This window comes from Psammomys obesus, unplaced genomic scaffold (assembly GCF_907164565.1).
Source record: "Psammomys obesus unplaced genomic scaffold, mPsaObe1.curated_primary_1811, whole genome shotgun sequence".
In the NCBI taxonomy this organism is placed as follows: Eukaryota; Metazoa; Chordata; class Mammalia; order Rodentia; family Muridae; genus Psammomys; species Psammomys obesus.
Genome location: NW_026591598.1, coordinates 12,674,440 through 12,700,746, shown reverse-complemented (window position 1 = coordinate 12,700,746; position 26,307 = coordinate 12,674,440). Strand labels below are relative to the sequence as shown.

The following is a 26,307-nucleotide window of genomic DNA, read 5'->3' as shown; positions in this document are numbered from 1 at the left end:
ATGTGTGTGTATGTGTGTGTTTATGTGTGTATATGTGTATGTATGTGTATGTGTGTGTGTGTGTGTGTGTGTGTGCGCGCACACACACATGTGAGATCAGAAAATTGTGTCCAGGTGGAGGAAGTGGGGCAGCTGTGGGTTGTGGAGCACAGGACGGAGACACGGAGTCTCACATTCCAGGACACCCAGCTCCGAGGAGCCGGAGTCCAGCGCTGGGCTCCCCCCGCCCTGCCTCCTCCTGAGAGCACCTCCCAGAGGGACGGGGAGCACCACGTGTGCTGTGCTCGTGGCACACAGGCACCCTGTGTGGGCCACGTCACCCTGTGAAAGAGCGGTTTGTTTCCTGGAAAATAGGGAGCTCCCCCACCCCAATACCTAACTGGGAATTGGAAGAAGAGGAAGGTGGAGGTCTCCGGAGCTGGCGGGTCTGCCCGATCCTGGGAGGTTTTGTGCTGGGCGTCTCCTCGGGGCTGTGGCTTCACCTGAGCCAAGGTCACCTGTGCTACTGTCCCCGCTTTTTCCAGCACCCTGGCCTTGGCCTCCCACCTGACCTGTGCCAGGGAGGGCTGGGAAGGCCTCTCCCTGCTCTGCAGGCAGCCGGGCAAGGCTGGCTCCCAGCTCTGTGAGGCTGCTGAGGTGGCTGTCTTCAGAGGTGGAGGAGCCACACATCCCGACAGGGAGGAGTTCCCAAGAGCCTCTGCTGGGCTGGGCACCTGGTGAGAGCTTGCTGGGCTCATTAAATCCTGGCACTGGGGGTTTCTCTGTGCCAGGCAGTCCTCTTCTCTGACCCAGCATTCGGGAGAAGGAGGAAGGAGAAGGGGGAAGTCAGGGACCTCCTCATCGTGAGTTCCAGTCCATCCCGGGCTACTCGAAACCACGTTCCCCATGAGCCCCAAAAGTGCCAAGTCGAGGGCCAAGAGACAGTGGAATTCACCAGGCAAAAAAAGGGGAGGGGTATTTCCCGGGGGAGGATCACATGCAAAGGTCCTGTGGCAGGGAAGGGCGTGAGGACCGTGGCTCAGCTCGTGGCTCAGGGAGGAGGAACTGATGGAGACCCGAGTGGGTGAGACTCGGGCTCAAGGCCTTCATTAAGGCATTTGCTCTTCCTGCCTGATGAGAGAGTTCTAAGTGTGTATGTGTGCTGGGTAGCGTGGAACTGGGAATAAATTTGCATTTCAACTAGCCGCTTCAGCTCCAGCGTGGAGAACGGCTTTGGAGCCCCACGGAGGGCTCACTGGGGACCCTGATGGCTGTGTGTGGGTGGGGAGGCGCTTAGCCGAAAATTAGGAGGACGTGGTATCCTGGTGCGGTAGCACTACCCACCAGGAGCTTTGTCCGAGTTGTCTGTCTTCTTTCTCATGAGGGTCTTCCTGTCCTGTTGGAGATGTGAAAGCCGAGGCTCAGGGAGGTTGAGACACTCCAGCAAGGACGCACAGCCAATAGAGCAGCATGTGGACTTCAACAGGCCCCGGTAGTGTCCAGGTCCCAGTCACGGTTGGCCCAGTTGCTGGTCCCAGACCACACTTGGGATGGCAAGGAGTTCTATCCCTCTAGGACCCTCACTCAGCCACGCGCCTGAACCGCCGTGAGTGTGACAAGCGGGCAGCCTTTCCCTGCCCTGAGGTCGTGTGCACTCATGGGCCTCACTCAGGTCAAAGGTCAGCTCCCACGCTCCACCCACACATGGCTAGGTCAAGACAGCAGGTCCAGCTAAGCATGGTGGCTCATGCCTGTAATCCCAGAACTTGGGAGGGCGAGGCGGGAGGATAGCTGCACGTTTGAGGCCAGCCTGAGTGACTTTGTGAGTTTTAGGTTAACTGGGCTACAGAATAAAACCCTGTATAAAAAAGAAAAAGAAGAAAAGGAGGGCTGGTGAGATGGGTAGTGGAGCTTGCTGCCAGGCAAGACGATAGAAATTCAATACCGGAGACCCACGCAGTGGAGGGGAAGAGATGACTCCTGCAAGTCTTCCTCTGACCCCCCAAATGTATGCCGTGCCCTACCTACACACACACACACACACACACACACACACACACACACATACACACTATAAATATAATGTAAAAAGGAATAGTATTTTGAAAAGGAAGACAAGCCAGCAGGAATGGCTCCGGGGTGTCTGTAGCCAGCAGCCGGTCCCTTACGCCGCACAAAAGTGGGGTGAAGCCCCCCTTCCATGGCTCTAATCTGAGCATGCAGTTCCCCGGGTCCCAATGTCACTGGAGACCAGACCCTTTCGAACCTGGCCCTACAGATGGTGTCACTGCTGGGTGGTGCCAGGCGGGCATCCGGTCCGGGTGCCAGTTGTGGTCTTGAATGACTAGAAGACCCATCCCCCTTCCTAGCTTGGGAGGGAGCAGCTATGGTTCGAGCCAGTGCCCGGCCTGGCCCGGCATGCAGGTGACTCTACCTACTGTGCACACGCGTGCTGGTGCCTGTGAGTGTGTGTGGAGGCCAGAGGACAACCTTGGCTGTCGTTCTTTGGTGCCCGCTTTTTTTTTTTTTTTTTTTTTTTTTTTTTTTTCTTTTTTACAGTCTTGACTGTGCCAGAAGTCTCCAGTTGGGACAGACTGGCTGGCCCGTGAGCTCCGAGCCTCCACTCTGTCTGCCTCCCCAGCACCTCACCTCATTGCCACCATGCCCAGCTTTCATGTTTTTCTAGTGAGCTCTAGGGGGCTGAAGCTAGGTCCTCACACTTTCAGGACAAGTGCTTTACAGACCGAGCCGTCTCCCTAGTCTGGGTGACTCTTAAAGAGGTTGCCAGAGCTTCATGGCGAGACCCCGTATGCTCTAACTGTGGTGGCACTCGGCTCTCCGGTTCCTGGGTCTGACACGAACATCTGCTCTATCCCAGGACGCCGCCACCCCAGCCGTTTGTCTCCCCCTCACCTTTGTGTCCTGGGGCAGGTTACTTCTCCGAGTCTCACACAGTTCTGATAGGTGACTGTGGGGATACATTGTGTCTTGGGCCATCTGTTAGGTAGGGTTTCTTTTTTAAAAAATTTTATTTATTTTATGTATAGGAGTGTTCTCTCTGCATTTACATCTGCCAGAAGAGGGAATCAGTTCACATTATAGATGGCTGTGAGCCACCATGTGGCCGCTGGGAATTGGTCTCAGGACCTTTGGAGGAACAGACAGTGCTCTTAACCACTGAGCCATCTCTCCAGCCCCTAGGTAGGGTTTCTACTGCTATGATAAAACACCATGCCCAACAGCATCTTGGGAGGAAGGGGCTTATTTCAGCATCGCTGAGCAGGAGGGCTGCTTGCTGTCTTGCTTCCCAGGCCTTGCTCAGGCTGCTTTTGTTGTTGACGTTTTGTTTTATTTTCTTGGTTGGTTTTCTGTCTTATTTTGTTTTGTTTTTTCAAGATGGTCTCACTAAGAATCTCTGGCTATTCTGAACTCACTCCTCGAACTCACAGAGATCCTCCTGCCTCTGCTTCCAGGGTACTGGGATTAAAAGAGTACGCTACCATGTCTGGCTCGGCCCACTTTCTAACAGCACCCATGACCACCAGCCCAGAGGTGACCCCGTCCACAGTGGGCTGGGCTCTCCTCATCAGTCACTGAGAAAATGGCCACAGGCTTGCCTACAGGCGAGGCTGGTGGGGGCGTTTTCTCAGCTGATGTTCTCTTGTCTCAAATGACCCTGGGTCAAGTTGACATAAAAACTCGAGAGGACAGACTTTGAGGTTTTAGCTGGCTGGGCTCCGGTCCTGGGCTTCTCTTCCTGTTGCTCCTTCTGCTGGATAGCGCCCAGCTCTGCACACTGACCTCTTTCTTGGCAAACCTTGCTTGGCCCCACCTCACCCAGAGCCCTCATGTTGCCTTTCACCCAAGGCATCACGCTATTGCTTCTGTTATTCGAGTTAACAACCTTTATCTTTCATATCACAAGTATTTCCAAGTATCGCTGTGGAAATTTCAGGAAATACAGGTGACTGCCAGTAAAAAAGAAAAAAAAAAAATCACTGAACACTTCACCCTGAGATGACACCGCCGTCAATATTTTTCTGTTTTTCAGTCCTTTAACACACACACACACATTTGTGGATTTCATGCCATAAAACTTGATATCTTGCTTTTCCGCTTAATGGCACATAATGAGCTTTCCTTGCCTGGCACTAAGGATTTGAAAACATACTTTTAAATATCTCTGTGTACTATTTTGCATCCGAGATTTCTTTTTTTTTTTTTTTTTTTTAAAGCCCTTGCATAATTATTTTTGAAAGCGCTGGCGTCATGTTGGTGGCTGTGTCTAGGACGGGGAGGAAGGTGGGCCTAATGCAAGCAGTGGCCGCTTGGTAGGTTATGTTCTGTTTTGGGGGCAGTGAGGGGAAGATGAGACATGGAAGTGGGCCCATGGTCTCACCCTGTGGCCCGGGGCCTTCCCTGACCCTGTTGGCGTCCCTGCATTTGGCTTGGTCTGACACGCCACTAGCCTTGAGTTGCAGGGACACCCCTGCCTCTACCGCCAGAGTTCCAAGCTCACAAGGGTGAGCCACCACGTCAGGCAAGTTTTACACAATGTTGAGCCAACAAGCTGTTAGCTTGGATCTGGCAGTTGTGAGCTGCCAGACTTGAGTGCCAGAAGCCGAACTGTGTTCTCTGCAACAGCAGCAGTACTCTGGACCACCCGGCCGTCTCTCCAGCCCCTCCACCTAAGTTTTGGAGATGGGGTCTCTCACTAAACCTGGAGCCTGCCGTTCGGGCTCTACCAGCCCTGGGTGACGAGCACGCACCACTGGGCCCAGCTTTTCCCATCGGTGCTGGTGTGACGAACTCGAGTCCTCATGCTGGTTCAGTGAGCGCTTTACCCACAAGGCCGTGGCGCCGGCCTCCCCGTTTGTCATCTTTAAACCCCTCACACACGCTGGTAACTACTAACTCCTCATCTGTCTCCTGTGCTGGGGCTCCGGGTGAAGGAAAGGGTTTGAAATATTTTGTGCACAAACATGCACACCCGTAGCTTTACTTTTCCAACTAGAAATCACAGAAAAGTCACAGTTGGGCAGAAAGGTGAAGTCGGAGTTGACGCTCCGGGCTGTTACGTAGCTATTTCACAGTGAGGTTTAGGAAGTATCTGTCACACTGCTGAGTGTGTTTGTGTCATATTCATAGGGGGCCACAAGATACTTGAATAGGATTGTGATCAGGTTGAATGATGGGTAATTGTTTTCCTTCTGTCTGCTTTTCTACTATAAGTCTGTGAACTTCTCTTATATTAAATATGAGCAGGTACATGGATACATATCAACCTAATTTTTTAAATTATCTATTAAAAAGCCAGTCTTCTCTGTGCTGCTAAAACACGATCCCTGAGGTGGGGACTTAGAAAAGAAAAAGAGATCAATTCGGCTCATAGTTGTGGAGTCCAGGAGCGTGCTGCTCCACTCCACACTGCTGACACATGTCATAGTGGAGGATCAGAAAGGGGAAGTGAGGGTTCCGGGTGGGCAGAGGAGAAAACTAGGAAGCAAGAGGGAAGAGGCAAGAATCCGAACCTACTCCAAAACAACCCCCTTTTCAGCAGCCCGTTCTGTCCAGTGTGTCGAAACCTCCAACAAGGCCTTCGCTTATCCTTTCCCAGGGTCAAGCCCCCCCCCCCCCCCGTGACCTGATCACCCCACCTGGCCCCCACAGCTCATGGTTCTGTCACACTGGGGACCAAACACACAGACCTGTTGGAGACAGACCACATCCAAACCACCACAAGAGATGCATGCTGAAGGGGACATTAGAGACTCAGGCTGAAGGGCATGTTGAGGGCACAGAACTAGAGGAACCCAGAAGAGGAAGGGGCAGAGACGGGGTGAAGCTGACACTGAATGAAAATGTGCAAAACTGTAAAAGGAGCCTCTAATTAAAAAGCAAAAGCCACTAAGGATGGACAGCGCATTTGAACATGGCAGGCTCCTTCTGAAAGGAACAGTCAGGTTGCCAGTTCCTACATGGTCAGCAACATTCCCAATGCACGCTTTCTTCCTTCCTTCCTCCCTTCCCTCCCTCCGTCCTTCCTTCCTCCCCTCCCTCCTTCCTTATGTGTGTAGAAACGTACATGACTATTTTCTGAACCATTTTGGAGCATGTTGCAGACATAATACTTAACTGTGTAATTTCAGCAAGATCAGACACTTCCCACAGCACCACGGAAAACCCATTAGAACCAGAAAGTTACCGCCGTAGCCCTCTCCGATCCTGAGGCCGAATTCAGACCTGTCAGCTGTCTCAATAACATCCTCTACCTCAGCAGTGACAGTCACTGCCAGCTGAATTTTGCCCCAGGAGTAGCAGGCTCTGGCTGATTTGGTCTCCTTCCACGTGGGTGGTTTTTGATCTTTCTTTCTCTTCCTGTTGGACATCCCTACCTTTGGATTGGTCTGATGTGTCTTTCGGGTTTGTTCAGGTCAGGCCTTTTAGGGGCAGAAATGTCTCCTGGTGGGGGGGGGGGGGGAGGGCAGTTTGCTGTGTTTTATGTGCCAGATAAGATGGCTTGTGGCAGCTGCTTCTGACCACTTACAGTTTTTTTAATATGTGAATCGGTAACAGCTTTATTGAGATATGACTTCCGTGTTGTACTTTTAAAAAGTGTATTGTGAGGCTGTCTCAGAAAACACTATGGGAAGGCAACCCGTGTCGACCTCTGACCTACACACACACACACACACACACACACACACACACACACACACACACGTCTCAATGCCATAGGCCGTCTTCTCCCCTCCCCCTCTCCAGCCTCCAGCAGGCAGCACACCACCTCGTCACTAAGGTTTCCTCTTGGACATCACTCTTAGTTAGGATCGCATGCTAAGGGGCGTTTTTGTGCCTGGCTTCTGTTCCTTAGTATAGGGTTTCAAGCCTCACCCTTGTTGCTGCGTTCCTTCCTTTTTATGGTCACCTAATATTCTTTTGAATAGATATGCCACAGCTTTAGGCTCCCTCGCCAGTCAATGGGCATTTGGTTTATTTCCACTTTTGGGGTTATTTGAAGTAATGCCGCCATGAGCATCTGTGCCTGAGTTTCTGTGTGGATGTCTGTGTTCTAATTCCACTCTGTTGCTATGATAGTCACAGCCTCTTGGGGAGGAAAGAGCTTACTTGGCTTACACTTCCAGGTCACAGCCCGTCAGTGAGGGAAATCAGGCAGGAACTGAAGCAGAAGCCATGGAGGAATAATGCTTCTCACTGGCTTACCTCGTGGTATCATGCCCAGGCCCAGCTGCCTACGGATGGTGCTAACCTCAGGGGTAGGGGGCAAGGCTGTCCCACATCAGCGGAGATCATTCTCACAGACGGAGTCTGATCTGTGCAGTCCATCAAGTCAGTAGACTTGAGCCACGTCAAGTTGACAGCTGACACTAGCTAGCTAGGGCATCATATTTTCATGCTGGCTCTGTGTCAGGGTCCTCCAGACGGCCCTGGTCCAGTAGGAGGCCTTGCTGCCAGACTCAGCGTGTGCTCTTGCGTACAGCTGTGATTTGTCAAAGCAAGGGACATGCAGCCAAGTTAACCAAGGAGCGATGGCAGGGGGGACCAGTCTGGAGGGTAGCTGGTGCCGTCCCAGGGAAGCTGTATAGGATGCGCCTGTAACATGAGACCGTCACCTCGGAAGGGGCAGACACCACGTGTACTCCTGAGAGACTGGCCGTGTCAGCACCCTAATAGGCCTAACGCGTACTGAGGTCCCAGGCCTCAGGCAGAAAAGCAGGTGCTTCTTGTCAGTGTTTGTATGGTCTCAGTTCGTGGGCCAGTTGTGGAACACGCAAGAAAATTCACCTTCCCAGAGGCCGGCTGAAGGCCAGCCTTGCAAGCAGGCCTTTCTGAGGATGGGCCTCCTGTGTCTCTTAGGCGGACTCTTTTTTTTTTTTTCTCCACAGCCATTGAACTCATGATCATTCTACCCAGAGTGACCAGGTCAAATGCTACCTCTGTTGTCTTAGTTTTTATCGTCCACACAACCAGGACTCCCCTAGGATGACAGTCCCTCAGTGGTGGACTTGCTTACATCAGGGTGGCCTGTAGTCCTGCCAATAGGGAGTTGTTGTTGTTGTTGATGTGGGAAGGCTCGGCCCACTGTGGCAGCACCAGGCAGAGATGGTCCTCCTGGGTTGAAAGCAGGCTGAGCCAGAACCAAAGTGAATTTGAGAACCAGTAACAGTGTGTCTCGTGAGCTCTTTCCCAGGATCCTGTTCCGGGTCCCTGCCTCGACTTCCCTCAGTGATAGACTGTAATATGGAACTGTAAGCCAAACAAACCCTTTCCTCCCCGGGTTGCTTTCGGTTGGTGTTTACCACAAAAGGGAAAGAAACCAGAACACTCCACATGGTGGGAGGGAGACACATGTCCTCCAGAGCTGCTGTGCCGTCTCCAGAGCTCCCTTCCCCACCATCCCTGCCAGGGCTTCCCCTGTCATCTCTCTGCATACAGCCATCCTAATGGGACTAACAGGGCCTTGAGGTAGTGACTTATAAGAGTTTAGAACAAAAAGGAATGATCAGAGGCAGCCAAAATGAGATCTCCAAGAACAATCCTGCCAGTCTAAACCTCTATTTCCTTTTTTTTTTTTTTTTTTAAGGATTGCTCTGTGCCAAGTGTCTGTGTTTCAGCCTTCCGTTGTCTTCTTGTACAAAAGTGGACAGGTGGGTTTTTGCTGGCAGCCTGGTGAGCTCTTGGCTGATGGTCGCAGGGTGGTGATAGATCCAGGAGTAAGCTCTCTGGCGATTCCTCATCCTCGGCCCAGCCATTTGCAGTTCTGCTCCGAATCTGGGTTGTGCAAATATCAGCCCAACTAGTCCCAGTCTGCCAGCTGCGCAGAGCAGGCAGACACTGAACTGCATTGTCAGATCTGGTTCCACAAAGATCTGGATGGCGTGGGATGGCCGACAGAGCCCGGTGAAATGGGACAAAGGACAAACCTCAGTGGCAGGGTGGCCAAGGCAGCCGTTCCTGGCTTTTACCAAAGTGGGTGATTAAGCCACGGGGTGGCCACAGGAGACTGTGGCGTGGGGAGATGATAAAGTCAGGGTACCCCGGAGACTGTGGCGTGGGGAGATGATTAAATCATGGGGTACCCCAGGAGAACGTGGTGTGGGAAGGTGTGTGGTCTCAGAAGGTGCCGAGGCTCAACATTGGAAATTCAGAGGCCAGTGCTGGGGGACCTGTCGACAGAGCAGAGCTGTTCAGCAAGGGCGACATGAGAGTTGGGTCCCTGGGGTGAGCGAGTGTAGCTGTGGAAATGCTTCCTGACTCTGGGCTCTAGGTGAGAACAGATCTGATGGATTCTATGTCTAGGACGTGTGACATTCTGTGGTCGATGGGGCTGTCCAGTCAGGTGGTGAGTCCCCCGTCACTGGGGGTATTCAAAGAGAGCTAGCCTAATGTTCGGCTTGGGAACTCAGGAGGAAACCTGAGTGACGTCCAAGGTCTTCAGGAGCTTAGGATCTCATTGCTGTCACTTGTGCCTACCTGTCGGGCCAACCATTTGGGGACCAGCAGGCTCCTCTGAAGGCTCCTGGGAAGCCACCTGTGTCCTGGACCCACCTAGGCCTGCTGGCCCTGGGTTAAGCTGCAGGGCCAGTTTTCCTGTTGGCCTTTCGCTCATTGATTCAGCAGATGTTTAACAACCCTCTTCCATGTGCCAGGGCCTAGTGGGTGGTGGGCGTGCAGCATGAAGGGGGGTAGGGAGCTGACTTGAGGACAGTAGAGAGGAAAGCTTGATCCCATGCAGCCCCAGCTGGCCTCTGACACACCGGGTCAGCAAGGTGACCCTGAACTGGAACACGGGCTATCTCAGGCGGGGTGGGAACAGAGGACCCCCTGCACAGGCATCCTCCAACAGAGACGGCAGGAGGATGAGCAACTGGCCGGGGGAGAGCGCAGGGCTGGGAGAACACTGCCTCCACAGTGCAGCTCAAGCTGTAGCCCACGCCCAGGCCTCGCAGGCGCTTGCTAGGTGTGCGCACGCTCATCTGGCACCCAAGCACCTGGGCCCGTGGGGCGGTGCGTGTGCCTTTGAGGGCTTGCGCACGGAGGCGGCTGTGGTGCCTTCCAAGCCCAGCCCCGGAGGACACGGGCATCATTCGTGCCTGGCCCTCCCTCTGTCCTCCTCCACTGATGTGGCTGGCTGAGAGGACAGACAGGTCACAGCGGGGAGGGAACAGCTCTGGTGGGACCAAGTAGGCACCCGTGAATCCCCGTAACTCCCCCTGAACAGTCGCTCCTGAGGGTAGGTTTAGGGTGGGGCGCGGCAGCCTACACACCTTCTCCAGCCTTTCTGCTGCGTTTTATGTTCTCAGATCTCGTTGCTGCTGCCTACCCCACTGCCAGCTACGATGGCAGCGGGGGCAGAGCCCGGGGGCATAAGAAAGAGGGAGGCTGGGGAGCACAGGAGAGCGGGAAGGAGACTGGGGGCTGCACAGGGGAGAAGGAGGGAAGGAGGGACTCTATTCTCCCTCCTCACGCGTACCTAGCAATTATACTCTGTTATTGCCAATTCGAGATAAGTGGAAAATAACAGAGGAATGGAGGCAGGCCTCCAGGCCTGTGCTGAGTTCTTGCCAGGCACTGCCATGACATTGGCATGAGCTGTGGCAGCGGGGGAGGAGCCCACAATGGCCGTGTATGACGGGGGCCTGCTGCTCTGGGGGACAAAAGTGTTCCAGTCTGGCCTGCTGTGCTGCCACTTCCCATCTCAGAGTCATCATTTGTGACCTGGGGACATGGTGCTAGAGCATCCTGCCATCCGGAGCCCGGGCCACACTCCCGTGAGGCTGCTCCTCTGTGGATTTTGCTCACAGCAGCAATGATTACCAGAAGAGATTGCCTTTAAGCCTGGGTACCGGGAAAGTGGCTGAGCATGGGGAACGCAGGGAGGCTTGCCACAGAGACAGGTGCTGCCGCAGGAAACTCGAGGCCCGAGTAAACCAAGGCATGACACTATTTGGAAACGCCGAGAAATGGAAGCCGACAAGTACAGCTTGAAGGGCTGCAGTGGCTCCATTGGTAGAGCGCTCGCCCAACATGCCGGAGGCCCAGCTTCCATCCCCAGAACCGCTCGGGAGATGGAGGCAGGAGGACCAAGAGCTTAAGATTATCTTTGGTGGTGTAGTGAGTTAGGGGCCAGCCTAGGCTACATGAAACCCTTGCCTCAAAAAAAAAAAAAAAAAAAAAACCAAGAAAACATACATACAATATAGGTAAAATTTAATTAAAAAAAAAAAAATCCCATATGAAAGGCAGAAGTGGTGTCACACAACTTTAATCTCTGCATTCGGGAGGCAGAGGTAGGCTCAGAGGCAAGTGGATCTCTGTGAGTTCGAGGCCAGCCTGACCTACATAGCAAGTCTGAGGCCAGACAGAGCCATACAGGTTTTTTCCTGTCTTAAAAAAAAAGGAAAAACAAAAGAGACAAACAAAACCCCCCGAAACACACCACGTGAGGGGCTGGAGATGGTTTAGCAAATAAGAGAAGTAGTTGCCCTTCCAGAGGACTCAGGCTTAGTTCCCAACACCTGCCTGGCAGCTGTAACTCCAGTCCCGGCCCGGGCCTCGGGTTCTAGGGGATCTGCTTCCCCCTCTAGACTCTGCAGTACCGGGTTTGCATTTGGTGCGTGTCCACGCAGGCAGGGAGAACACCTATAACATAAAGTAAAAGTGAATAAAGCTGCAAGAGTGATCCAAGCTCTGAACCAGGACAGCATGACTCCACAAATGGAAACTTCCACATCCGGCTTCATGGAACAGGTCACACTCAAAACACAGACCCGGTGGAAGGCCAGTGTAAAGTTGCCTTCAGGCTCCGTGTGCAAGGATTGCAGTCTAGGAGGCACACGAATTTCCTGTTGAGACCTGGGTCCCTCTTCAAGATGTTTCATTCTGTATCCGAAATCCAGAATGCTTCTGGTCTGAGGCATTTTGGGTAGCAGAAGCTCACCTGTGTGATGCAGGCTCTGTGCGTCCCATGGACCAGCCACGGCGTGTGTGAATCATGAAGGAGAAAAGGCAAGTCCATGCCTTCCTTGCCCCAGTCCTGCTAAGCCAGAAGCTTGGGGACCGGCCTCGCCAGTCTGCATTCACAGCCCCTAGACAGACAGACAGAGTGGGGAGAAGAAGGGGCTGGGACCCTGAAGCCAGGGAAGGAGGGCAGCTAGTACTTGTCAGTCAGCGCCGCCAGAGGCGGGCATTTCCTCTGGACTGTGGCTGAGCGGGTGTTAGGAGCAGACCGCCGTGGTCGGGAGGGCAGGGGCAGAGGTGGGGTCACAACTCAAGCCCCGAGTTCTGTCTACCACACCCACGCCTTACCTGCACCTCCTGCAAAGCCTGCTCATGCCCTGCCCCGCTGTCACCCCAGAGCTGTGCCCTCGAGGCGCTCCTCCCGCCCGCTGCCGTGAAGTGCAAGGGGCACAGTGTAAAAGCAAATGAGGGAGACTGTGGGGACACGGGGGCAGGGTGGGCATAGGTTGTCACTGTGTCCCTCAGCCTCCGGGGCCAAGCGCAGCCGGGAGCCAAGCCTGACCGTCCTCAGGCACTCCGATGCCGTGTCCTGGGCGGGTTCTTTTGGAGGAAACTGAGGCAAGGCAGGTATAGTGTCTGGCCTCAAGGAGCTCCTGGCCCACGACCATACAAATAGCATGTAACAGTGACCAGCTAGGGCTCAAGGGAGTCCAGGGTGCCACGGCCGGGTCATCACAGTCCATGGAGACTCACATGTCTAGGGGACAAATCTGACACTTGGGAATTAGAGAGCGTGGATTTTATTCCCAGCCCCCTCGCTGACCCCCTGGGGAAGTTCGGGCAGGTTGCCTCATTTCTGAGCCAGCTCCTTAGGTATGGAATGGCTTTCCACACAGCTCTGGTGGGCAGGCCCCTACCACTGAGCCACACCGTCCGCCTACGAGGTGGGTTTCCACTGGGCCTCGAAGGAAGCTAGAATCCAGCCAGTGCTTTGGGTGTCTTCCGGCAAACCTCTGGCGGTCTTTGGTGTGGTGTGACTGGAGGGGATGGCTCTCCAGGCAGCTCTGACTGGGAATGAAATGGGGCTGAGACTTTGGCAAAGGGTATGGTGGGTGCCGCTGGCCACCAGCACCGTCTCACCGGGGCCTGGTCCCCCCTGCTCTTTCCCGCAGATGATGCGGTTTTCATGGCAGAACTATCGCCGTTATGCGATGGGCAAGAATGAGCTCCGGCCACTCACAAAGGACGGCTACGAGGGCAGCATGTTCGGTGAGTTGACACGGACCCCCGGGGGCTCTGAGCGCAGTTTCGCTTCGGTCTGCCCTTTCCTGGGCTCTTCCGAGCTTTTCCGGGCCCAGAGGACCCAAGCGCTTCCGTCCGCTCTTACATCCTTGCTTTTGAACAGCTTGGAGCTTGGGAAAGTGAGGATGGTGAGGGACGGGGGGTGGGCGACATGAGCAGGGAAGACTGGGTAAATCCTCTCTCCTGGAGGGAGGCGGCGAGGTGATGCTGTTCGTCTCCATAGACGGTGTATCTGGAGAGGCAAGGGTTGGAGCAGCTTCGCCCATTCATGAACTTGGGAGGAATAGGGTCCAAAAAAGTAGAAAGCGGACAAAATAAACAAAGGTTACCGTTGATCTGTCCTGAAGATGTAGCCGCTGCTGACATCTTTGTCCATGTCCTTCCAGTTTTCCCTCCTGTGCATTTACCCTTGGGTATACGGTTTTGACTCTGTGGGAGGGACTGAGGGTAAATTAAGTATTACTGCAAATGGCTTAATCTTTCTTCTCATGAAAAAAAAAAAATGTGCTGGAGCTAGTCAGTGGGGGTGCACACCTTTAATCCCAGCACTGGGGAGGGAGATGGAGGGAGATTTCTGAGTTTGAGGCCAGCTTGGCCTACAGAGGTCATTCCAGGACAGCCGGGTCTTTGCAGAGAAACCCTGTCTTGTTAGTTGCTTTTCTTTTTTCTGTGACCAAGTGCCTGGCAAAAATCAACTTAAGGAAGAGGGAAGAGAGAGTTTGTTTTGGCTCACAGTTTAAGGGCATACAGTGCATCCTGGAGGGGAAGGCACGGGACCAAGAATATGAGGTGACGATTGTTATTGTTTCCGTAGGAGGAGGCAGAGAGAGGTGAATTTGGAGCTCTCTTTATTCACTGTGTTCCCTGAGCCACACTCAGAGAGAGGTGTGTCTTTTTGTGATTTTTAAATCAAGTCGACAGTGAAGATTAACAATTGTATTTGTATTGATTTAAAAAGAATTTTTTTGAGCCAGGCGTGGTAGCATAGGCTTTTAATCCTAGCACTTGAGAGGCAGAGGCTGCTAGATCTCTGTGGGTTTGAGGCCAGCCTTGTCTACGTAGTGATTTCTAGGACAGCCAGGGATGCACAGACTCTATCTCAAAAAACATTATTGTTATTAGAGTGAGGATAATAAATATTTGAGGTGGGCCTCACTATGTTGCCCAGGCTGATGCTGAACTACTGGACTCACAGTCCTCCTGCCTCAGCTTCCTGAGTGGCTGGGACAGACAGTCTGCCCAGCTCATATGGAATAGCTGTACGGATGTGTCGCCAGGCCATAATTCAGGTAACCACCTCACTAGTGGACGAAGGTTGTGTCTGACTCTTTCCCCATTAAGAATAGGGTAAGGGTTTCACTCTGGGCATAACCATTGGACTTCCAAGGGAAGAGATGGTCTTGGGCCTCAGCATGAAATATGAGCAGCTCTGTCAGGAGGCCAGCTGCCTCGCCTGCCTGGCACACGGACCTGCCACCCATGTCCCGCTGAGCCCCAGGGACAGGGAGCTGGTGTGGCTAGTGGGATGAGTGGCAATGTGACACGAAAGCATCCCCCTTTCCTCTCTGCGGAGGGGAACTGCTAAAGTTTTACAGGAAGCGCTTCTAGAAAGGACCCGGCCCAGTCTGGCTCCATTTGGTACCATCCCCGGGGCGCAGGATTTACATCATGGCCCTTCAGGATTTCACTAAAGTGAGGGAGAGCGTTAGGCACCTGGAATAATGGGAAGACCAGAGGCCCTGAGTGCAAATCCTCCCTCTGTTCTGAGCTATGTGGCTATGCCCACGTTACTTTGCCTCCCGAGGCCCCAGATGGCGCCACTTTTGTCCTCGGGCTTCTGTGAGGACGTCCGAGGGAGCCTGTGTGAGCTCAGAGGACCCTGTGTTAGGAATGAGTGACAGTTTCTCTGGAAGTCAGAGAGAGCGGTGTTGGCCCAGGAAGCCTGTGATGGGTTCTGGGGTCCCTTGGATGTTCTGACTGTAGGCAGGGACCCATCACAGCCTTCCTGGCAATAAGCAGGCACCCTCCCCCCCAGGCCACTGGTGCGGCCTGGGGAAGGGAGGTGTGTGGGCCCCCCCACAGGAAGACGCCTTTGATCCGCTCGCTCTTTTACTCTCCACACTGCTGGTTGCTGGGACTGGAGTCAGCGGCCTCACCTGTCCAGCACATGGAGTTGCTGTCTCGTGCCCTGCTCAGCCCCAGGGACAGGAAGTTAGTGTGGCTCTTCCCAAAGCTGCTGAAACTTAGGAACACACAGTGTTTCGAAGGTGACACAGTGGGATCTCCACCAGTCCACCCAGACTACTCTCGCTGCCCTGTCCTGGCACTCTGTGGGGCCTGCCCAGAGTCTTCAGAAAGGGACGGGTAGAGGTGACCATAGACAGTGCTGTAAAATAGTCCCTACTGGCGTGACATTCTGGAGTCAGACAGACAGGCTTCACGGCTTCCTGGCTGAGTGACCTTGGGCTGGTCATTCTTCCTGTAGCTGTCTCTGGGAGCTGGAGCCTCTGGCGGCACTGAGCCCAGCCTGAGCCTCCCTGTCTCAGAGCCCTTGTCATTGGTGACAGTTCTCAGAGAGCACGCCCAGAAGACGAGGCTCCATTCCCAGAGCCAGGGAGAGGACCCCAACAGTAGGGGCAGGTGTGCCGACTTGAATTCAGCACTGGGGGCTGTTGGGTGGCCTCTGATGTCATCAGTGACGTCACGTAGGCTAAGACCTATAGACATGGGTGCCCTGGGGTAGGCAGGAATAGGCAAATCTATTCTGCCCTCCCTGGCTGAGTGAGACTTGCAAGGGAGACCCTGGCCAGCCCCTGTTTGTGCTGGGCTGAGCTGGGTCGGGCTCCCATGGGTCTTGGGTACCGCTCTGGGTGCCTGCACTATGGAAATGTCCCCAGATCACACTGGGGCCTCCCTTCGCCAAGATCCACAGGAGCCGTGGTGAGAATGGCCGCTGCCTCAGCGTGGTCTGTCTGGTCTCCCTGTGTGGCCCTTCACCATCCTAACCGCCCTGCCATGCCCCCAGCCTTCCTCAAAGCTGGTCTTGCTCTGGGGGCAGATTGTCTTGCTGAGGCGTCCCTCCGGGAAGTTTTGTGACTGAGCCACTCCCGTCTCAGTATCTTGTTCTTGTTCTCATCCACATCCGGCTCAGCCAGCCCCATCGGAAGCCACTCCCAAGGCCCTGCTGGCCACCACAGAAGACAGCCCATTCTTGGCCTGTCGCTCAGGCCAGAGCACATGCCTTCCCTTCCTGCCTGTAAGTTTTCCAGATGGGACACTTACTGTTCAGCCAGATGCCAGAGGGGCTTCAGGTCCAGATAAGCCTGCACGGCTCTCTGCAGATGGGCAGGGGCTCCGGTTCCTGGCCTCGTGGTGGTCAACAGGGTCAGCTGTCTTCTGTAACATGGGTCCTGGAGGTTGAACGCCCGCTGGCAGGCTTGTCACTAGGTGCCTCTACGGAAGAGCCATCTTGCCGGCCTGGCCCATTGATGGTTAATTAATAGGGAGCTGTGCGCAGGACGCCAGCCCCAGGCACCAAGGAGGCACTTGGTTATTTGTTCTTACTACTCCTGTCACAGAGGCTAGAGTGTCCAGCCTGGGACAGTGGGGGTTACAATGATAGAAGAGCCAGCCACACTGGTAGCCATCATTACCATACAGCAAGTGGCTTGGTGCACGGAGTCCCAGGCTCTCTGCCTGTGGAAAAGGCCGGCCACTAATGTCCACTGCTAGAACTTGGGACACTGAGAAGTCCGACCACTGAGAGGGCCGGACTCCACAGCCAGAGGGCAAGGCTGTCATGGCGCTCTGCTGTGTTCTCTCGGGCAAGTTCCTTAGCTTCCCTGGGCCTGTTTGCCCAGCTGCCTGGTGAGGCACGAGCAGGCTCTCCTTCCTGGGATTGTTTCGAAAGGAGGCGGCTAGCACACACACGGAGAGCCGTGCCTGGCACACAGGTGGCACACCGCAGAGATCCAGATTGTGAGCGTGAAGGGCACCAGGCGCTGTTCCCGTGTTGTGGGGGCATCCCCGTTGCCCCTGGTAGGCACTCGGTGGGCACTGCCCTGCTCGGCCCCTCATTTGAGCAGCATCTGAGAATTTTGTAGCGGGAAAGCAGTGTGGGAATAAACCAGGCCAACAGAAGGGTTTGGGGTGCCCAGGGCGAGTGACAGCAGTGCCCGTTTTCGCATTTCAGGTCAGCTAGGGGTGACTGCACCCGGCAAGCGCTCACCTCTCTGTGCGTGCAGTGAGAGCCTGGCCCCTTCCTGACAGGAATGTCCCCGGGGCAGAGTCTCGTTGCCACCGGAGGGGCCGTGGGATAGTGAGGCCCACCCCACCATCAGAGCCAGGACAGAACTGTCCTTCAGGAGGTGTGGGAACTGGGGGCCTGGCGTCCAGCTCGCCCCACATACGCAGGCCTCCACAGCCGAGTTCTCTGGTGCACGCCTCACACCCCTCATAAGGTGTCTTTCACCCTCACGTACCCATTGCAGCCCCATCTCACAGGCGAGAGGACAGAGCCGGCAAGCCCCAGGACTCAAAGTATCTGAGTCCTAGGCGTTGTGGGCGCTCGGAAGCCAGACAGTAGGAAGCCGGCACAGGGTGGGAGGGGGCCAGACAGCTCAGGGTTGGGATGATGTGTCTTTTGGTCCACCCCCTCCTCCCCCACCTAGCTGTGGTGACAGCTAGGGTCCGAATCACCTGTCTCTCGGCATCATCCCTGGACATGAGCAGAACTTTTCTTCCACCTAGAAAATCTGCCCTGCGACCTTAAAAATATCTGCCTCCTGCCGGGCCATTGGCTGTCTGAGCCGAGCTGCAAGGGGGCAGGGGTGGAGCTGAGAGTCAGGCCAGCCTGGGTTTGAATCCTGGGTCTGCCTCTTACTCATCCTTTGGCCTAGGGTTAATTTCTTGACCTCTCTGCTCTCGGTTTCTCCATCTGTGAAATGGGCACGGCAACAGCTTCACCGGGCACAAGGATCAAATGCGGCTGGTGTGTGTGTATGTGTGTGTGTGTGTGTGTGTGTGTGTGTGTGTGTGTGTGTGTGTGTGTGTTAAACAGCTGGGGCCACACCTGTCCCCGTGTACTCGCTCAATGGAAGCCGCTGTCAGCATTCCGCTGGCCTAATGAGTAATAACGACTCTAATTCTGAGCCAGGAAAGAGCGGTGCCTGGGCTCCGCCTGGGCCTCTCCCGCTTGGTTTCCAGCTGGCTCGCTGTGCTCCACGCCTCTCCTCGACCTCCTGCCCCGGAGCGCGCTAGCTCGGGATCAGCAAAGAGGCCTGGAGAAGGAGCCGCCCTGCTTGCTCCGCAGTTCCGCTCCCCCGATTCCTCACTGTAGAGCGGGAGGCGCGTGCGTGGCCGGAAGCCACGTTCCCCAGCTCAGGGTCAAGCGTGAGAGCCCCCGATTGGATTCCATCTCTGCCCACGGATCCCGAGATGGAAAGGGCGACCCGGGCCCCACCGCGGGCGTGATTTAGAGCCGGGACGGAGTGAAGACGAACGCGGTGTGACTCCGCGGATGGATGGCGGAGACAAGAATCATCATCTTCGCCTCGTAAACGGAGCAGATAGGAGGCTGAGGAGCGAATAAATCCCGACCCCGAGGCGTCAGTTTTACAGCTGCGGCAGGGCGCGCGGTGTGTCACCCGCGCTGGACACCTCTCCCCCCGCGCCTGCGCACCCCAGCACATGCCCATGCTTCCTGGTGGGCTTCCGACGTGGGCGCCCTTCCCCACGCCGCGGGGCTTCCTCTTGAGAAGCCGGCTTTGGCAGCTGGGGAGTTGGTGAAACCGTCCGGGTTCCCCACATCTTCCCGGGTCTCCACCACGCCTCTCGGAGGTGAGGGATTGCAGACACTCGCCCGGGTTCGAATCCACCCCGCCTGGCATTCACCAGCTGAGAAACTGGTGAATGAGCAAGCCACAGGCTTCTCCTCAGACCCTCCTTCACCCCCGTGTGAGGCTGGAGGGGGCTACACGGAGTGAGACCTCTCCTTCCCGGTCTGGGGACATGGCTCAGTCAACCGAACCTGAGTTCGGTTCCCAGACAGGATGTAAATAATAAATAAATAAAAATGCTAGCTATGGTGGTGTATGCTTGTAACCCCAGCCCTGAGGCTACAGAGACAGGATCCCGGGATGGGGTGTCACTGGCCAGCTGGTGAATTCCAGTCAATTATCTCAGAAGCTAAGGCAGACACCGCCTAGCACCCTAGCGACACCCGAGGTTGTCCGCCACCTTTTGTACACTCGTGCACGGAAGCCTGCATCCTAACCCACACAAGAATTTTTTCTCCGTGACACGTGCAGCTCTTTCCCGACGTCTTTTTTTTTTTTTTTTAAGGGATTACCTTTGTTCATTCACGTGTGTGGTTGTACACGGCTGCACACATACGTGTGGAAGCCAGAGAGCGAATTGCAGGAATCATTTCTCTCCTTCCATCATGTGGGTTCCAGTGACCAAACTCAAGATCATCAGCCCTGGGGGCACCTTTACCTGCTGAACCATCTCATCAGCCCACCCCCAACCCCGCCCCCCAATGCCTTTTTCTTCTCTTTGGTTAAGTAATAGCATTTCAAGTTGTCTGGTGAAAAATACTGTGTCTGTTTTATGAGGGTTTTTTTTTTCTTCTCGGGGAAGAAAAGCATCTATAGTTCCTGGCACATCAGCGTTGGGCTGGGCAGCCGGCTGATTCTGGCAAGCTGTGCACACTCCTGACTTGGGCCGGACTTGGAGTCTGCTTTGAGAAATGGCTGTCATCAGCTTTGCAGGCGGCAACACTACAGTTCCTTGGACAGGGTAGGTCAGGCTTTGGGGCAGCCAGCACCCTTCCAGGAAGTCACATGCCTTGGAAGCCCAGCATCCGGAGGCCAGAGGGTAGAAAAGCACAGAGGAAATGAACCAGAAACTCCAGCAGATGTGCCTTTGCCACTAAGAGGGTAACTGGGTGAAAAGTACGAGCCCGCGTTGAAGGCCAGGCTGGAGCCACAGTCACTGGGCAGATGCTGCTGTTTCGTGAGGTCTCCTTGGGACCTTGAGTGACAATCCCCTAGCCACCCGCTGATGGCCAGAATGCCCCTCTTGGTCACCCCGGGGGGACTTCAGAGTCAGCACTCCCTTGCAGCATGGTGGGCCTTCAGCCTTGCGGGCAGCTGGCTGGCCCCTGGCAGGGCTCCGAGACCCCTCTCTCCTCCAAGCAGTTTCTAATTAAGATGCATCGTGGCCCTTTTCTTTTCCTTTAAAAGCTCTAGCACAGAGGAGAATTTATTTCTTTAGAAAATATAGTAGCAGGTTGTTGTACAAAGAATTCTCAGGCGAGAGGCCGGGGTCGGTGTCCCAGCACTGGCGCCGGCTGTCACCAGAGCCCACAATGTCTTCTGGGCCTTGTCAGCTCCCACACAAAGGCTCTGTGCACAGGGTCTCTGCCTCTGGCCGCCTGGCTGTTTATTAGGCACTGTCTCTCGTTCTCCCTCTCTTGCTCTCTCGATCTTTCTCTCTCTCTCTTGCTCTCACTCTCTCAGCTATTGCTGATTCTCTTGGCATCTGAAATGTTAGCAACAAGTCCTGCTCCTGTGGGAGCCGAGTGACTCAGGGTATCTATTCCCAGAGTGAGTTACTGCCATGCGTGAAATGATTCATATTGAAATTGACATTCCCTCCCCGTGGCAGCGTGTTCCACCCACTCTCCAAAGACCTTTCTTTCCTTGGAAACAAGGCTGAGCCGGCAGCAACCGGCCCCCTCTCTTCTCACCACGCTGATGGCACGCAGTCACCAAATTCCCCAGCAAATTCTGTGGCTCCCAGGAATGGATGCGCACCGTGGCAGCTCGGCAGCATTGGTAGGACTCTCTACAGCCATCTGGCCCCGTGCTTGAGGACCGGGAAGACAGGATCCAGGCGCAGGGACTCTCACCTGAGGCTTGACAGGCTAGATCTAACCTGCTTTGGGGACGCAGCTGTGCGGAATTGTTTCTTATATGTAACTGTTGCGCTGCTCTTTCCTCAGATTGAAGCCCCTTCCTGTTGCAGGGAGACTTGGTTAAGACACCCAGGAAGTAAAGGAAACTCACAAGCCGTAGGAAGCTCCTGAAACTTAAACGATTTACAAAGCCCCGCCCCCCTGGTTATAGCAGCAGTGACAGTTCCTGGGGAGGGGACACTGGCCAGCTGTGTCACCTACCAGTCCCGCAGGGAGCTCCAGGGAGGCCGCTTTCCTGAGCTGTCACTTTGCTGGGGTGAGGCAACTGCCTGTCAGTCACCCAGTGCTAGTTTAACTAACCCCAATAAGCTCATTGGTTCGCTCAGCTGGGGAGACTCCTGACATCATGGATTGCTCTAATCTTTTACGTCCTGCGCCTTCTGGACGTGGCTCTTAGGCTGACTATTCTGTTGTGAACAGCACTCGATCCTCATTCAGGTGCCTCTTCTGCTGTTGTTGGCCATTTTTGTTCCTGGTATTTGGCAACTATGGGTAAATTACTGTAAACTACCTTTCGTTTACGATGAGGTGAATTTTTAGTAAGTTTGTGGACGTTTTAGCCATGGCCCCCATTAACTTCAGGACATTTGCATCATCTCCCATAGAAACCCTGTACTCCCTAGGCAGGTGGTTCCATTGCTCTCCAGTTTCCCTCCCCACCCCCAGCCCTGGCTAGACTGGCTAATTAATTCTAAGTGCTTTATCTAAATGTTATGATATGGTCTGACTCTGAGCTGACCCCCCTCTCCCACAGGCTTGTGTTTTGATCACTTGGTTCCCAGCCTTTGGTGCTATCCGGAAGGCCATGGAGCCTTTGGTGGGGGGGGGGGGGGTCCTGAGTAGAAGGCGTGCCGTGAGGAGCCGGGCTTTGCAGAGCGCACCTTCCCTGTGCTGAAGAAGTCACCACAAGCTCCTGCAGTGTGGTCTAGTTCCCTCCCCTCTGTGCCTTCTTGCCAGGATGGACCAAGACCCTTGGAAACATGAGCCAAAGTAAAGCTTTCCTCTGTTACGATGTTTCTCTCAAATATTTTGTTGTAGCCACACAGGAATAAGTAACACATGGTTTGTGTAACAGCTGGCCTCGGTGCCTGGCTTCCTGCTCTGAGTGTGTTTTGTGGTTTATCCCTCTTTATTGTCGAGTACTATTCCATTCTGTGGACATACCACATGTTGTGGGCTCAGTAATTGACAGACGTTTTAAGTTTCTTTCTTTTTTTCTGTAATGAATAATGCTGCCATGACCATGTATGTATGCACGTGGGGTTTTGTTTCTCTTGGGTATGTGCCTAGTGGAGTGTATTGTCGGCTGTATAGTAATCAGAGATACAAACATTTGACTGTTTCCCATAGGGCTACACCAGTTTGCATTTCCGCCAGGAGTAGTCTGTGAGGTGAAGAGCACTTTGGATAAGTTTTTGTTGTTGTTGTTTTCCTGGTGGGAATAGCAGGTAGTTATACTCCATATTTGGCTCATCCTGTGCAGTGTGCTCAGCTTTACCAGGAAGGTGCCAGTTTTGCAAAGCGGTTGAGCCCGTTGGCAGCCCCGGGCTGGGCGAGAGTTCAGGTTACTCTGTTATCCCGCCAACACTTGCTGTCGTCAATTTGCCGCTCTTAGCCTCCCGCGTGCCGCCTTCCTCCCAGTGTCTGCACTGCCTGCTCGGCCCTGGCCCTCGGGGTCCCGATCGTCCTGCCTCCTCTCAGGGGTGAGGAGGGACCCCCTCAGTGCTCCCCACCTTAAAGTCCTCCTCTTTCAGCTACCCCTCCTGCTGCCTCCCCAGCACCCTGGGGTGGTCTCTCAGCTTTGCAGTCTGTCCAGGCGGAGGGGAATGGAACCTCTCAAGTCTGGGGGACTGTGCAAGACGCGGGTGTTAAAGGGAAAAGCGCTGGGAGCCGGGAGTCTTGGGTTCTGGGACCCCTGACGCTATCACTCACTCACCAGACAGGATCACGCTCCCAACCCAGACCCTGTGTTCTTTCTTGAGTGACAGGAATGGTGACACTATCCCCTGTGACCATTGCTGGGAGTCTGCTCCTTCCACCTGCCAATTGTGAGGTGTTTCCTGTGTGGACACAGGGGCACGAGCTTGGAGATTTAACAGAAAACATGCACAAGCTTGAGTTTCACGTCTAGGACCCCTCGGCCTGCTCTTGATGGGGGAGCTGCCTCCACACTCAAACCAGGGACACAGATGGAAAGGTACAGGCGGGCGGGGGGGCATGGCCCAGAAATACCCGAAGGCGAGAGCGAGCGAGACGTGGTCCCTTTGGGCCCAAAGGATGCTCGGTGTGGCTCAGGTGGGGCCTGGCTGTGGGAAGAAGCCTTCTGGGAGCCGAGGAAGCTCAGAGTGCCTCCTCCCAGCCCTGCTCAGAGCCGGGAGACCTGGATCCTCACCTCTCAGCTGCTCGGGACTGCTGGTTTCACCCCGGATCGGACACGCGCCTCGCATGTGGTCTCCTGCGTGGGCTTCTCCCTGGCTGCCGAGAGCCCGTGTGGCAGGGACAGCGATGGGGGTGCAGGGCTGGCTCAGGGGCCACGGAGAGCAGCACTCAGCCACAGCCCCCACCCGCCAGCCAGGAACCTGTGGAGCAGGAAGATCACTTTCCACGATCCACGGAAGGCTGCCCTCGCAAGCGGAACTAGAATCAACAGGCGCGATGACATTTTCTGAAAGAGCCCTGAGGAGACAAAGGGCCCCGGAAGTGTGCTGTCAGCACAGTTTGGTGCTAATATTCAAGTATTTTTTTTTTTTTTTTTTTGTTTGCTGCTGCTTCTTTTCATCAAGCCTGAAAGGCAACTTGCAATTCTCTGCCTGTGGCTTTTGTCTTGGGTTTTAATGACTAGATAACACACAATCACATTTTCTCTCCCCCAGTAACTGTGAATTCTGGGAATAGTCCATCCCAGGTCATTGCAATTGTCACACCCATATCCCCAAGGCCTCGAGGAGGGAAGGACAGAGGAAGGGAACCCTGTGGCTCAGGCCTTCTGTCTGCCTCACTTCCTCTGCCTGGGCCCCCTGCTCCTGAAATAGCCATCACCCAGAAGTGCGTCTGGACATTGTCTTGCAACAGATAGCAGACAGGGGCGGGCGGGGGTGGGGGAGGGCAGAGATGTGGAGAGCATGTGTTCTTGCTTAAGCTGGAGCTCTGTTTGGCGCCTGTGTGTATCACGCCCTCCCTGTGCGCCCAGCGCAGAACTGGGTGCGGAACAGGGAAGGAGGCTGAACATGGGCCGCCAGGTCCAGCGGGCTCATGGGAGGTGGATGAGTGATGCCCACTCTTGCCACCCAGTCAGAGTGTATGCAAAGGGCCACATCTGCTGGAGACCCCGGGAGCGTCTGAGAAAGGCCACACACCCCGTGCGAGACGCTGCTGTCGCCTTTCCGGCCAGCTCGGCACCTGGCACAGTGAGGAAACCACAAAGGTGGTGGCATTTGGAGGGGCTTGCTCAAGAGCGGGTGCTGCATTCTCGGGCGCCAGGTTGCTGGGAAGACCCACGCTGACAGGTGACAGTGAATCCGTCAGAGGCGAGGGACAGCCATGTGGCCGTGAGGGTCTGGGAGGCAGAGATCTCTGGGCACTCAGCCATTGATCACTCCCCGCCGCCCTGCGCAGGCCTGGCTTCCTCATCAAGCATTAACACACAGGGCCCATGGGCTCACAGAATGTTTTAATTTCAATTTCTTTTCCGATCGGAAGGAAAAAAAAAGCGCATATGATAATGTACCCAGCTGAGATCAGATGCGTCTTTATACTGATACAGTTGTAAAGGATAATTTTCTTTCTTTTTAACAGAGAAAGGGAAGGAAGCCGGGTAGAATCGGATAGGCTTATAGTTTCCGCATTTGAGTCCGAGGTGGGAGGGCCAGGAGTTCAAGTCTAGCCTGAACTACAAAGTGAGACCTTGTCTCAGAAGAACAAGATAAAAAGAAAGGGGCTCCAAAGACAACCTTGCAAAGGCCCCAGGAAGTCATAACCACCCTGCTTTCGTGGATCCGTGCTCGCCTGCTAGGGGACCCGAGACCTGGGCCTGTCCCACGCTGCCCCCAACGCCAGCAGGTGAACCCAGCAGGCCTCATCCCGAATGCTGTTTGTCGCGATTCAGGGGCGACAGCTATCTCAGGAGCGGGGTCCCAGGCAGAGCCCTTCTCTGCCTACAGGAAGTAGGTTGTTTTCTGGTCTCTTGTCATACCAGGGCATGGCAGTGGGTTCCCACTGGCAGGCGCTTCCTCTGCAGCGTTGGCCATCACCTCTTAAAGGGAGAACAGATTCAGGGAAGTGACTGGTCCCGGTTGGGTCAGACGCAGGTTGCCTTGCCTCGAGGCTGTGGCCTCTTTCTCTTCTTGGTGGGGGCTAGGACCTCAACATCAGGCCCAGAGGCACCTGGAGGAGGCAGGGACTGTGTTCTGATGACTTAGAGAGGGGAGGTGCTCTATTGACTGTGCTTGTCCTGGCGCCCGCTGCCCCTCTTCCCTGCATTTGGATCCAAAAATAAAGCCAGAATAACCTTCCTCACATGGAGGATGAAAAAAATCTTGAGCACCCCAGACAAAGCTATCACTTGACACTTCCTGCCACCCGAGAGGCCTCAGCTGCTGGCTAATGAAGAGGACTGCCGTGGGAAAAGCTGAAACCTGCTTTCTTGCCTGAAGCAAACCCTGAAGTGGATTCATTTGAAGGCCTTGAATTCCCAAACATCAAACTCCCTCGGAGCAAGAAGCAAGGGCGAAGGAGTTTCTGCAGCCGTGGAGAGACATGCTCTCCAGGCCCTGCCAGGTTCTGGGGGCTGCACAGGTCTCTCCTTCAGGGAGCAGGAGTGGGAGCAAATCTAGGCATGTCTCCAGGGTCCAGCCCCCTGGAAACACAGCTCAACCCGCTGCCTGGGGAAGGAGAGAACCACCGGGGTTGGACAGTTAAGCCAACTAGATAGGAATATGGGCTTCAGTACCGTGAGGTTCCAGTGCACAGTGCTCTGGCTGTGTTAGCCTTGGGCATGGGAGTTAACCTTCCTGTGCCTCAGTTTCCCTTCCTGGAAACAGGAATTGCGGTGGTTATGAGAACGGGCT

The 26,307-nt window shown here is 54.7% G+C and overlaps 1 protein-coding gene across 1 annotated transcript in view; it reads left to right on the top strand.

The window, feature by feature from the left end:
- The window catches only part of Man1c1 (mannosidase alpha class 1C member 1), a 127,972-nt gene that overhangs the window by 43,103 nt on the left and 58,562 nt on the right, over window positions 1–26,307 (top strand). The window contains exon 2 of the mRNA XM_055611055.1: window positions 13,134–13,230. Coding sequence (XP_055467030.1) covers window positions 13,134–13,230 — 97 coding nt within the window. The remainder of the gene's footprint in view (window positions 1–13,133; window positions 13,231–26,307) is intronic.